The 13,872-nt window shown below is 44.8% G+C and overlaps 1 protein-coding gene across 2 annotated transcripts in view; it reads right to left on the bottom strand.

Annotated features, from left to right (window-relative positions):
* The window catches only part of FUNDC2 (FUN14 domain containing 2), a 294,318-nt gene that overhangs the window by 200,519 nt on the left and 79,927 nt on the right, over positions 1-13,872 (bottom strand). For both annotated transcript variants that reach the window (XM_069648980.1, XM_069648979.1), the window contains exons 3-4: positions 7,791-7,866; positions 7,512-7,646 (exon numbers count right to left, since the gene is read on the bottom strand). In XM_069648980.1, the coding sequence (XP_069505081.1) occupies positions 7,512-7,646; positions 7,791-7,866 (211 nt within the window). The remainder of the gene's footprint in view (positions 1-7,511; positions 7,647-7,790; positions 7,867-13,872) is intronic.

Here is a 13,872-nt window from a genome sequence, read left to right as displayed (position 1 = left end):
CATCCATGGTGAGTGTTGCCTGAAAAGGAGGGATACGGAAAGGGGATTGATGCGTAAGGTGAGAGGGCACCCCCCCACCATCAGATGGCTTGCCTGAATTCCAGGTGTAGCTGTCTGACCAATCGCCTGTGGCAAGGTGCCATCTCCAGGCCAGAAACTCCTGGAGTCGTCTCGCCTGCAGAACGGGATCAGATGTATGCATAAGGACATCATGCCCAGCAGAGACTTGACCAGGATGGTTGCTGATTTGGTGGACAGACGATGCACCTTCCCCAGGATGGCCAGCACCCGCTCTTCTGAGGGGGGAAAACTTGCGACGCCACTGTCAAGACGTGCCCCCAGAAAGAGAACTTCCTCTGATGGAGTTATGCAGGATTTTGACTAATTGATAGAGAATCCGAGCTCTGTTAGCAGGTCTATGGTCTCCGGTGTGTGTGTTACACTGCCAGTCTCGGAGTACGTGACCGGATGAGCCAGTCGTCTAGGTACAGGTAGATGTATGCCCTTGAGATATAGATGCGTCGCCACCGGGCCCAAACACTTTGTGAACACCCTTGGTGCTGACTTCAGACCAAAGGGCAACGCTTTTGAACTGGTAGCGATTCCCCAGAACCACAAAGCGAAGAAACTTTCGATGTTTTGGATGAATGGGGATATGAAAGTAGGCATCTTCCAGATCGAGAGTTGTCATGTAGTTCACTTCCTCCAGTTAGCCGCGCACTTGCTGCAATGTGACCATCCTGAACTTTTGGGACCTTAAGGTATTTGCGATTCCTGCGCCATGGAGCGGGAAGGCCGACGGTAGGAAGTGGAGATGTAGCCCTTTGTAGATCTTCCAAACTTACTCCTGGAGGACCGAAAGGAAGAAGAGCGGCGCTGCTGCAGGGTTCCTAGGGACCATGCCATCTCGGTGTCCGTTTTTATAGCCTGTAGTGTTTCATCCACCGCCTTTCCGAAGAGATTCTTGTAGTGGAAAGGCATATCCACTACCGTGGCCTGAACATCCAGCCTAAAATTGGTAGCCTTCACCCAAACTTGACGACTGAGCGCTAGGCCATTTCCCATTTGGCTGAAGCTGCGACATCCACAGCCACACTGATGGCATGATTGGAGGCCACCTCCCCCTCCTGAAATAGCAGCAGCACTTCTGTCCGCTTGTCGTCCGGCAAGAGGTCCGGGAGTGGGCCTAGTTTAAACCACAACTCCCTAACATACCGGGCCAGGATGGCTAGAGCGTTGGCAGTCTTGATGGCAGACACTGCAGTGTATATGATGCGCTTCCCAGACGCATCTAGCTTCTTTCCCTTCTTGGCCCGGCGGGACAACTTCGGATGGATTCGCCGACCATTTACTAGCTGCAGCTGAAACCACTGAATCCGGGGATGGCTGCAAGCAGTGATATTTGGGGGCCGAGTTCGGGACCCTGTATTTTTTTTATCTAAAATCGGTCTCGCTTCACTGGTGGAGCTTGGCTACTTCATTACGGCCAGGCTCTCATCCCACACCTCGTCCAGCTATGGGACAGAGAACATCTTCTTGGTTGAGGTTCATCTTCCTGGTTGAGGTACATCTCTGGTACAGGAAACCACCTTTCCTCTTCACCTCTGGTACCAGATTAAATGGGGCCCTCACCATCATGGAATGAAATGACCAGACTTCATCTGGAGATGAAGCTCTGGGGATATCATCCGCACCTACTGGCTCCACATTGGTTGGGACAAATCATCAAAAGTAATCCATGTCCGTTGTGCCAGTGTCCGTGTTTGTTGCTGTATCAGTGTGCCGTATAGATAACTAATGGGCATTTTCTTAGGGACCTCAAGCAATAATCTGAGGCAGCTAGCCTCCATTTTATCCAGTTCCTTCACCTTGGAGTTAGATTTCTGCCACATACATTAGTTGAGACAATTTGTGCCTTGTAAGCCTTCATCACAGCTACTGAAATAACCGGCATGCTGTTTTGCGAATCATTTCATATCCCCAACTTGTTTAGTGGCAATCACCAGAATTTCAAGTGGGGTCTCCAGGGAAGGTGACCATCAATAAAAACTCCCAAATATTTATACTCCGAGACACTCTACGATACTGCCTTCTTACTAGATTTTCGAAAAGACAATGGTCTTAGATTTTGTGATATTTATCTTCAAGTTATGTGAACTGGCAAATATGGTCAATCAATGAGCACCTGTAGTCCCCGGGGAGTTGTTTAACAGCAAGAGGTCATCTCCGGGACCCAACCAGTGTTTTTTTTAATCCCCCAGTTTCAGTAGGAAGATTTCTACTTCTTTGAAATAGTGTGAAATCCGCCGGATATAGGTTAAAAAGGATATGGGCAAGAGTGCGCTCTTGCTTCAACCCTGATGGAGATTGCCTCAGTGAGGCATCCCACCGGGTCAAGTCTGACTTTTTTCTTGTAACAGAACACGACCATCGCCACATTTCCAAGGCCAGCTGGGATTCCCCAATCAAAGCTTCTTTCACAGCAGCAATGTTCTGTCCACGATATCAAAAGACGCACTGAAGCCCACGGAGAATGCAAGCACCTTCCACCACCATTATCAGAGCAGTAAGATTGTCTAGTGTGGAGTAGGACTTTTTCGGAATCCTGTTTGAATCGCTAGATAGTTTTCGGCTTGGGCCAAACTATCGGATTGCGTAAAAGTAGTCTGGCAAACAACTTTGATGAAACATCATCCATTGCAAGGATGCAATAGATCTTGGGATCCAGCGTCTCATCACGGTTATATATAGAAACTAGAATACTATTTTGCCAAGAAGACCAAATCTTATTCAGTCTGGCTAATGCTTTTGAATACTGGTTTGAGAAATCTGCTCCAGAAGACTGCATTAAGTTTCACAAGTGTGTTACAAAGTCCATATGGCCCAGGTGCCTGGGATGCCTTAGTACCTTGAATGAGGTTAGCCAGTACCAGTTCCCTTCCCACTGGAAAGGCAAGTCATCCTGCCATACACCTCAGTGTTCAGTGGTTTACCAAGGTAGCTTTTATATACAGAGTCCATGACTCCTCAGAAGCACCTCCCACCAAGTGTTCCTGAACAGAGTGCCCATTCACACATTGCCAGAAACCAGGTTTAGTTTTGTTCAGGTAGTAAATGACTGCCCTATGCACATTCTGAGCACCATCTCCCCCACATTCTGTGGGATCTGAAAGAAAGCAGGCAGCACAGTTCATTGATTTACATGAAATTTGGAAATGTTTTTAGACAAACCGTGGACGTCTTCTTAAAAACACTATGTATTGTGATGAAGGGGTCTGCCTCTGCAATGCCTGAAGTTAACTTGCTCTTCGAAATAGATGTAATCGCTATGAGAAAAGTAACCTTATGAGTGAGCTAGTTAGGCTTGCTTTATGCCATGGCTCAAAAAGGGTGGCCCAGGCACTTTAAGACCATGTTTAAATCCCAACCAGGTGGTAGGTTTGCCATTGGGGGCTACAGACGTAGGACTCATTCCATGAAGGCTTTGACGACTAGTACTCTCCACCAAGCGATCTTGCTCCGAGAAGTGGCATTAGCAGATAGAGCTGCGAGATGCACCATTAGTGAATTGAAAAGACCAGAGTCTAGAAAGGGCAACATAAATCATGTACTTTATGTGATGGAGAACAGTCAATAGGATTTATATTGGACTTCTACACCATACTACAAAGAGTTTCCACTTGTTAAAGTAACAGTGTCTCGTGTTGGGTTTACAGGACTCTTTCAGAATGCCCATACATCTGGCAGGCAAACTAAGGTGACCGAAATGTAGGACTTCAGGAGCCAAGCAGCTCAGTTTGAAGTCTGGGGATGAGGATGAAGGGTTAACCCCACGATTCTGTGTCAGCATGTTGTAAGGGCATGGTAGTTTCATTGGAAGACGGATGGATGCCCAAATACATGTGAAAAACAATCAGTTGCCGAGCACCATACAGAGAAAGTCCACCAGCACAAACTCTTTGCTTAATGCCAAAAGCGGTCATCCTAAGAACTTAGTACAAAGACTCCCATATGGGGAGCTCATATAGAACTTGCTGGAACTGTTCCACCGAAAATGAATTTAATACACATGCAAGACTTACAGCGTGGAGGTTCTGTGAACGTGGGTACACAAACAAAAAAACATTGAAATATGCATATGACAAAGTCAAGGCACGTTGGAGGAAAGAAAATGAAGAAACACACCATGGAAGACAAACCTAATAAGCTAAGATGTATCATCACGTATAATATACAATCTTTGAGAATAAGAAAGATCTTGGACTTGCATTGGAAGATCCAGAAGATTTGGACATGAGCTAAAGTGAGCCAAGTGTGGCTGCAGTCTCTCGAGTGGGTACCTTCCCAAAGAACAGGTCATTTAGCTGTGTTATTTCTCGCAGAGGGGCGCCTTTGGACTATGTTTTGATTGGTTAAGGAACTAGGTTTAGACCCCCTAAGATTCCTAGGGTCATCCAGGCAGAGACCCCTTGCTCACTGTGCTCAGATGCACAGCTCCACCTCACTGATGAGGCCCAACAAGGCTGAAACACGTTTCTGGGGTTGCTATTGGTACTCTTGTTCAGAAGAGAATTTCCATAGCATTTCGGTGCTGGACTGCCCATTTGGGCGGTGCAAAGTCCGATATGCAAATTGATATTTCCCTTCTGTGAAAGGTACAGTGAGCTAAAGTGTGGCTGCAGACTCTCGAGTGGGCACCTTCCCAAATAACAGGTCATTTAGCCCAGTTTGTTCTTGCAGAGGGGCGCCTATGGACTATTTTTTGACATTTCGATAGTTACCTTCCATCAAGTTAAAGGTATTACCATCCTTCTTCCAAAGGAAAACAGCAGACTCGCACAAGTTGGTTAATGGGCCTCATTAAGGGTTTTTATAAATGCAGCAAATGTAAAGCCTGCCGATATGGCATTAATGCCAAACTTTATTCGCATCCACGCACAAATCGGAAAATTTGTATCAATCAATATTTCACATGTGAGAGCACAGTTGTGATCTACGTTCTACAATGTGGAAAGTGGTATGTGGGCATTACGAAGAATATATGGCCAAAATGCGTATTCTGTGACACACCTGGGCAAACAACAAAAGAGACCCAACATAGCAAAACACTTCCAAGAGAAACATCAAGGATACCTGTCCTCTACAATATTTTTTGATTGACAAGCTACAACAGCTTCGAGGAGGAGACAGGTAAACACTATATTTTGGACTTTGGCACAAAAACACCAAATTCACATAACATGGAGGACATTTATATATTTCTGGGAGGATAGGGTTGTTTTATATTTATTTCTGTTGGACTAAATAGCATTTTTCTCAACATTTTCTTCCTCTTTTTGGTGCTCTAGATCTGTGGCACAAAAAGACCCTCAAAGCACTATATATTTCGCACTGAACGAGACTAGCCTCGTACAGCAAGTCAGAGGTGTCCCAACAGCATTGCTTGAAGTATTTGGCCCGGGAGGTTACAACCATGTATTGCAGATAGAGTGGAGTTCATACTAGACTTATGAGGTTACTGACGCACCAGACGCTTATAAAAAGGGATCATAGTTAATTTCGGTAGGCACAGGAAAGCAATCAGGGAGAGGGAGGCCTCTTCCAACCCCACGGATAATCGCACATACCTCACTACCCAGACTCACCGCTCAGCACTTACACTACAATGCAGATATCCCTCACGATCAATTCGCCTAGCTGCACACAATTATATACCACCATGCCCACCTTTAGAATGCAGCTATATCCCACGATAAGTTCGGCCGAGCTGCACACAATCTCACATACTAGCACAACCTCCACTAGAATGCAGCTATCCCCACAACAATTCGGCCTAGCTGCACACATACTAGCGGTCTTGCATACCCTGCACACACGACAATGCATCTATAGACCACAAAAAAGTTGGTCTAGCTGCACACAGAGTGCACATATGCACCAATTACTGCTCTGACTATCTTCACTGACCAGGACTCCAGTACTTGAGGGCATTCACCCTACAGCGCGCTGAGACCATACCAATGGTGACAGGCGCTACGCTATACAAATGCCCATTAACATAACATAGCATATGTATTTTTTTACTCATTATTCTAAGCAGATCCACCAACCTCAGAAATATGCATTATGTTTCAGAGCCAATTGGTCCAGATTATTGCACAAGCGCGTTGGCATGCATAATGTTTTGTTAACTTGTCAAATTATAGACTTCGTAACAATCTGCTGTGAGCAGAATTATTTGTGCATGCTTCCTTCGTGTGAGCACCCTTGTGCTCAACAGGAGAACCATGAGCAGAGAATTGTTGCAAAACCCGCTACCAATGATGTTTTCATTACTTCTTGTTAGCTGGAGCATGCTAGGATGGTTTCCTCCGTTCATGATCTTAGGAACATCGGTACTGCTAACATGTCACTAAGGAGATTGACTATTTCCAAATGTGCTTGTCTCCCAGAGGTTGCAGTTTGAGGATTTGATACTTTGAGGAACCTGACATTCCAGGATATCTATTACCAGTTTGGACTGTGCTGCTTTTGCAGCCCTTTTGTGATATTGTCCAGGGTGATCCAATCGTATAGGTCAGCAGAAACTGGTGAAAAAAAAAAACAGGATCGAATGAAAGCCTTCATAACAGCACCAAAAGGGACAGTTGGGTTGGATACCGCAGCCGGTATCAATCCCAACTTTATCTGTATCTGACTTATGACCCGAAATCCATGGTAGCCTACTGATTATTTCTTATCCAGGTCAGGGAGGCTTTGGCAGTTCAACTGCTGAAAAGGTGCAGCTGCATTCCTTTTTTTTACTGCTAGTGTATGGCATTTATGAACGGAAATAACTCCGGGAGAAATAATCAATTAGATAAGTGATAGAGAATGGGACCATATGAGGGACCTAAATAAAAAAAAGAGGGCATTCAGCTTCAGCAAATTTGCCAGCAAGCAAAATTCACTGTGGTTGGCAACATTCTTTTCATGGGGGTGTGGCTAGTATGCAAAGGAATGTATTGTGCAAGCCCCACTGAAAAGCTTTTTAAGTACAACCCACATTTTCAAGCAGATGCTTTCCTGGGCCTCCCCCCTGCGATACGTTAGGCAATTCCAAAATATATATAGCAACAGTTAGACGCCAGAGAAACAAAAACATTATAAAGAACCATCCATTTCCTCAAGCAAATCCTACTTTCACAGACTCCATATAGCGATTGTGCCAGTCGATATGTAAAAGTGAGCTTAACTCGGGTGTTACATCAAATCTGGCTCCCTTAAACAGTTTGGTGTTCTGCATATTGTCATAAGCTCATCACACCACCTGCAGAACCCCTTCATACCTTTAACACCATTCAGGTTGCCACAATTCAGATCCTTCATGCTCCATGATAAACTCCTCATCCTCTTGCGCCAAACCTCTCAAGAACAACATGCATGCTTATGCAGATTCCAGAATCACCGCCTACTCTTGCAACCTAGACTTCTGCCCCTCATTACCCACATGGGGGCACAGGAGGTCTCACCTCGTTGATCTTCGTCCTGACTTCACGAGGTGGCTTCTGGCTGCTCTTGCCAATTTTCAGCTGCTGCTTGGCTTTGTTCACATCTTTCTCTACTCGCTTCCAGTCCACTTTGATGTAACCTGTATGGTTTGCAATCTATAGAGGAACAGAGAAAGTTCTTATATGGGCTGTCCAGCATGTGACACCAGATCACTATGTTTTTAATCAAATATAAAACCACGTTTTCATATGCAAGAAAAGCAGAACAAAATACACATTGAAGAAAGATGGTCAACAGACCTGTAAAAGAAAAAAGCCACCTCCAACAGCAGTTGCTGCCAACTTCCCAACCTTCTTGAATAAAAAGCCGGCACACCTGCAAAGCAGAAATAGGAATTAGGGAACATGGGATATAGAGAAGCCACTGTAAACTAAAACAAACTTGAATCAGCCAACCTGCAAAGCTTAGCGAGCGATTGCTGCCATATCTGCACCAACTGTTAATAGATTAGGACTAACTACTGCCAGATACACTGCCAACCAAGGTGCCAAAGAACCACTGCCATCCACTAGAAAATGCAGAAGTTACAACTGAAAGAAAGTTAAACGTGTTTAAGCTTGTGTTGATATGAAGAAAAAAAAAAAGAATGCTGGAATAAGGCAAAGTACGATGGAAAATATGATGAGCAATGGAGACAGAAGGTAGAAAAAATAAGAGAAACAAATGGAATGACGGAAAGTAAGATGGTATGAAGGAGAAATGTATTTTATCACTACACTTTAGAGTTGAAAAAGGTTTGCCTGTCAAGCCCATAATTGATACATTGATCACTGCGGTCAAGCTCTGCAAGAGGAAATCGCTACTACTTCAGTCTGGTCTACTATGGACACTGATAGGTGTCGTGCAAAAGGTCAGCAGTTAGAAAGAGAGTTACCGCTTTCCCCACAGAAGCCAACTGGATGCCTTATTTTTGGGGCTGCTTATTTTTGTCACACAAACCTATTGTTGCTCTCCAACACTGTTGCCTTACAAATGGTGACCGGGGTGTAGTAGTCCTGTGACACTGCCAATGAACGAACGACCAAGAATTCCCTGCTGAATCCAATTCTGGAGTATTTGCTGAAAGGTTTGAAAGTGGTGACCATCCCCACCAAATATTTGAATGGTGCAGTATGCCTGACTGGAGGCGTCATATTCATCCTGCCGCCCCTAAAACATACTAGGAAGAAGGATACTTAAACCATATCTTTGTCACTCCCTGGGAGCTGCCCCGAAGCAGCTGAAAGAGATACTTGACCAAGGAAGATGAAGGCTCTGATCTTAACTCTACAATTCGAAGGCCAAGTCCTGCTGGGAACCACACTGGTGCTTGCTTCTGTGACACAATGCCACAATATGGCTTTCACGCCCCTGTAAAGAGAGGGTGCAGGGGTAGACAGGTAACGTACATGGCCTGCCAGGCTGTGGGGTTTTATCCGTGGTACAAATATTTTGTTTTTTTCTGTTGGGAGATGCATTTAGCGAGGAGTGTGCAAGCCCATCTGACAAAAAAGTAAAATGGCTGCTGCCATTTCAAAAGGGACCGAGTCCCTTTCTATGTTAATGGCAACCAGTGTTGCCGTGGGTCTGGGCTGTGATTACAGAATCACACCTGGGGAAGAAAGTTTCTGATTGGGTAATATGTCTTCCCCGGGTATGAATCAAGTATCCTACCTTCAGGCAGCCCTACAGATAAGGGATGCATCACACTTTCACTCCCTAAAAAAAAGGCAAATGCTCCCAAAAAATAAAAAAAAAATATTCTCAGCAAAAAAAAATAGGAAGCAGACATGTAGAACCATGTGCCCCTACTTTCACCAACACCGCTACACGAAAATGTTTGGACCGGTCGTGCACCTAGTACCACATGAAGAAACTATTATAGCTGCCTCACCAGATGAAGTAAAAATCATTTAATGTGCATTGTTAACTAGGTGCAAAGAAATAATTGCAACAAATTCGGTTTTCCAATTGAATTATATTTGTATTTCCTTATAAAATACTCTCATTGTGGATTGGACTTACATTTTTACACCCTAAAAAATAATTTTACTGCCGAGTTTAAAAAATAGGGAGTACAATTCTCCCACTTCACAATGTTATCAGTAGCACTGCTTTCAGGACTCCAGATACAATGAAATGGCACTTGCTAGTCACTGCACAGCATACGTAGTGTCTGGGGTCCAGATTATACGGCAGTAGGTAGTGTCCAAGGTCTACGACTGGCCAAGACTTCACTTGGGTTCTTTGAGCAGCTGGGCCACCATCTGCACTGCTTTGGTCACTGAGGCATCAATCTCAGTTACTGAAGTAGCTGCAGCGATCCTCAGCATCTGCTTCACCTTTCTTGAAACATTGTCCAGGGTCTTTGTGCCTTCCTCCTTACCAGGGTCCACTGCCTGCACAATCTGGGCATTCACATCCGACAACAACTGACTTAGTTTTACTCAAACTGGAGGGTTTGCTTTGTCACACAAAGTTTGCAACATAGTAACTACACTGGGTACAAGCCAAGCATAACAGTCACCAGGCTGTCCCCGGTTTTAAAAGCGGCCATTTCCATAAACTCATGTCTTTAGTATTGACTGGGATTTCTCAAGCTCCAAAATCCCCCACCTGAAACACTGCATTACTATTTTCCCAAATATATTCTGCAGGCATGACTACACTAAAGACTATCCTAAAAAGCTACTTGCCTAAAACATTTTATTTCTGCTAAAGCTACAGGGTACATTTTGACATACATACAGTGCAGTCAGTTATTGCAAGTTACCTTGTACTTTCCTACCACCCTGCTCCCACCTGTATAATGTAGCCTTGAGAGCTCTACTATGGCTCCGCTTCAAGAGTCGGGCATATACAGGAAAGCCATGCAATCTCAACCATATGATATAGGAAAACCCGATCACAATGAGTGAAGGTTCACACCTCTGCTACTTCACAAAAAATGCTTCCCTGTCCCTCTGCAACATCACGGTCAGCGCCTCTTGGTTGGTTACCGTCACATAACAGAGTGCCTCAGCATAGCTTAAATGCAAATGTATAATTAACTGTTGAGTGAATGTACATTCACATGTGAGAGAATACCATGTACTGCTGTTTTAAAATTAAAATCTCGTTAACATTTGATGTAATAACGTGATCATAGGAAATAACCAATAGTTTCTTCAAACAATTGATAGCACCATAAAAGGAAACAGAATAAGCACCTTGAATAACATGAGATCCAAGATGGAGGGTAGGAGAGTAATTTGATGCTCAAATCCATGTGGCATGAGGGAAGGGTGCCACATTCGGGGAATTGATTTTTAATTATGTTTCAAATAACAAAGCCACCTAGCATTTCATTTGCTCAGAATAGAAACGATACCATGGACAGTAAATCATGAAACTGCATTCTATGAATTTTCCTGAGGAATTATTTAAACAGTTTAGGGTTGCAGCAGGTGCCCGGGTAGCACTGCGATTCCTTCATCAAGGCCCCTTATTGTAACATTCCTACACCCCTTTGGTGGCTTCATTTGCGCAGGAGCCCAGGCAATCAGATGCCGAATGCAGGTACCTAACCCACCCCTTATTTATTTTATTTGTTTATTTGTAATGCGCTGAAAGCCCGCAGGCATCGGACGCAACAGTTACACAATGGTACAAACAGAAAAACCGGAACAATCAAGATCTTAGGAGGGCCTGATCAGAGTTGAGCTGTCTGTTACTTTAATACTCTGTGGAAGGCCTTTTTATTTTCTTCCAGTCTAAGTGCTAATGGAAGGGAGGTACAGAGTTTGGAAGTGCATACTGGAAACGATCTACCCAGTTCATGTGATCGTTTATGTCCTGGACAGCTAAACTGCATCTGGTTTGAGGAGCGTAATGATCTGGTTGGGGCATAACGGGAGTCTAAGTACTTCAGGTACAGTGGAGCTGTTCCAAAGAGGCAGCGATGCACAAGGATGCCGGCTTTGAAGTTTATGCGTTCCCGCTCCGGCAACCAGTACACGGCCCTCCTGTGATCCGCGATATGGTCCCTTTTTGGGATTCCCTTGATCATGCTCACAGCGTAGTTCTGTATAAATTGACATTTTGACAGGCAGGAGCTGGAGGCACCGATTTACAAGGCATAACAGTAATCTAGCCTTGAGAATACTGTGGCTTGAGCAATGATAGTGCGGAAAGGCTGAATGTTATTTAATAGGCAGAGATAGTAGTTGCAGTTTCAGCTGACCTGGTTAACAGGCATCCGCATTCATAGAGGTCTTCAGAAGGATGCCCAGGATTTTCACTTTGCTCTGCATTGGAAGGGCGCACTTCTCAATGTTAAAGCTTTTATAGGCAGCATTCGGATTAGAAAGAACCTGTCGAGAGCCGAAGGAGAGGTTTTGCTGCCATTTAGCACAGCCAGTTTCTGGACTGCCAAGACTCAATTAAATCGTACATGCAGAGGAGATTGCCAGAGTCTAGGGCATAGTCACAGCTGACTTCGATAACTAGCTGCGTGTCGTCAGCGAGTCCTCAAGGAGCGAGCATAGTGGTCTTAAGCACAGATTAAAACAGCACAGGGGACAGGGTGGCTGCCTGAAGGAACCCACATTGAGTGGGGCAGCTGGGGAGAAAGCTTCTCCCCATTGGATTCTGGTTAGAGAGAAATGAGCAGAACCACCCGACAGATTCCCTAGAGCAGATGCCCTGATGCAAGAGGTGGTCGTGGTCAAGCAAGGAAAAGGCCGCCAACAAATCGAGCTACACCAGGATCCCGGCTCTTCCACTGTCCATGATTTACAACATGTGTTATTGGATATTGACCAGTGCCGGCTCAGTGCTGTGTGCTGGTCTAAAGCCCGATTGCCTGTTGTGGAGGACGCCATTAAATTCGACAAAAGCTTCAAGTTGGGCCATGGCAGATTTCTCGTGGATTTCTAGAAGAAAGATAGTTTATAATAGGCATGAGGTTGCTCAGATCTTTGGGGTGCAGTCTGGGTTTCTTGAGAAGAGGGGTCACTGACTGCCTTGATATAGTTGGGTATGTGACTGCCCCAGAAGGAGGCATTCACTAGCCTTGCTAGGAATGGTGCAAAGAGCTTCTTGTGCTCCAGTATTAATTTGGGCGGAAGGATATTTTCCGTGCAGGAGGTAGGTCGCATAGAGGATAGTATGCTCTTCATATCATGAGTTGGTATCAGAGATGGTGTGAATTCAGGGTGTTAGCCAGGTACGATATTAGGAGCCAATGGATCCTTGATCAAGCTGGAGGTGATCACATTTTTTTTTCCCGTCTCTGCCCATCGTGATTTTTGCTTCAAAATCAGCCTGAATCACAAATCAGTCCTGGTTTGTAGGCGTGAGTGTTGTTAAGTGCGCCTTGGGTTTCTCCAGTGATTTTAGGATCTCAAAATGTTTCTAATACGATTTGTGGCCTCTATGCTCCGAGTATTAAAATAGTTCTAATTAGTTTCCACTATATTAAGCTTATATGGTTTTTCTAAAGCTTTCAAGGCATTCTTGTTTTCTTCAGATGGGCCTTTTAGACACTAGGTTTTGAGCATCTGTGTCTTTTTCTTTTAGCACGGAGCAATGGTGTGAACCATTTATGTTGCCCGGTGTTGGGCTGTTCTGTCTAACAGCTCCACAAAGTTGCTGGAGAAAGGTGTTAGCAGATACTCGTCCGAGTGTGTCCGCTGTGCCGGTCACGAGTGATTCCAGGCAAGCTTGGATACCTGGGGTAGGCACCTTACTAAACAACCGGCTAGTTTTTTTTTGTGTGTTTTGAATTTTTGGAGAAAGGCCTTGTGCCGAATATAGAACTCTATGGTGCGATGGTCAGACCAGATGCACGCGGTGGTGCAATCAATTTATGTTGTAAGATTTCTGGTGGCAACCCAGTCCAGAACAAGGTTATTGGCGGTGGTAGGCTCATTATTATGCACTTGGTGGTTGATATTATTCAAGGATACTTTCAATTCTAAAGCATCTTTATCAGAGTGATTTCCTCGCCACTGGTTGTGTGCCTCTTCAAAGGGCCTGGCACAGTTGTGCAGTAAGTTTGCTCAATAACGGAACGATTTCAATGTTAAAGTCCGACATCCCGCAGTTTTGGCATTTTTTTAACCCAGGCTTTGGGGTCAAAGGGTTGGAAGATGAAGACATTTCTTGACCAAAACTGAAGCATGGCGTTCAACAGTCTAAGCAAAGCTTTCGGAAAAACGGAACTGAAGCCAACGGGCACGGCTCATGCCATTTGTACTGCTGATGAGGTCGACACTCTACAGCAACCCTCGTGGGACATCGACGCCATGACATTGAGCACAGCGCCCTCTGGTGTGGAATTCTGTTTTCCGAAGCAACAAA

The sequence above is a fragment of the Ambystoma mexicanum genome, chromosome 2q (genome assembly GCF_040938575.1).
Source record: "Ambystoma mexicanum isolate Mex_15411 chromosome 2q, UKY_AmexF1_1, whole genome shotgun sequence".
Lineage (NCBI taxonomy): Eukaryota > Metazoa > Chordata > Amphibia > Caudata > Ambystomatidae > Ambystoma > Ambystoma mexicanum.
Note: the sequence above shows the minus strand (reverse complement) of the source record. Positions and strands in the feature narration are given on the sequence as shown.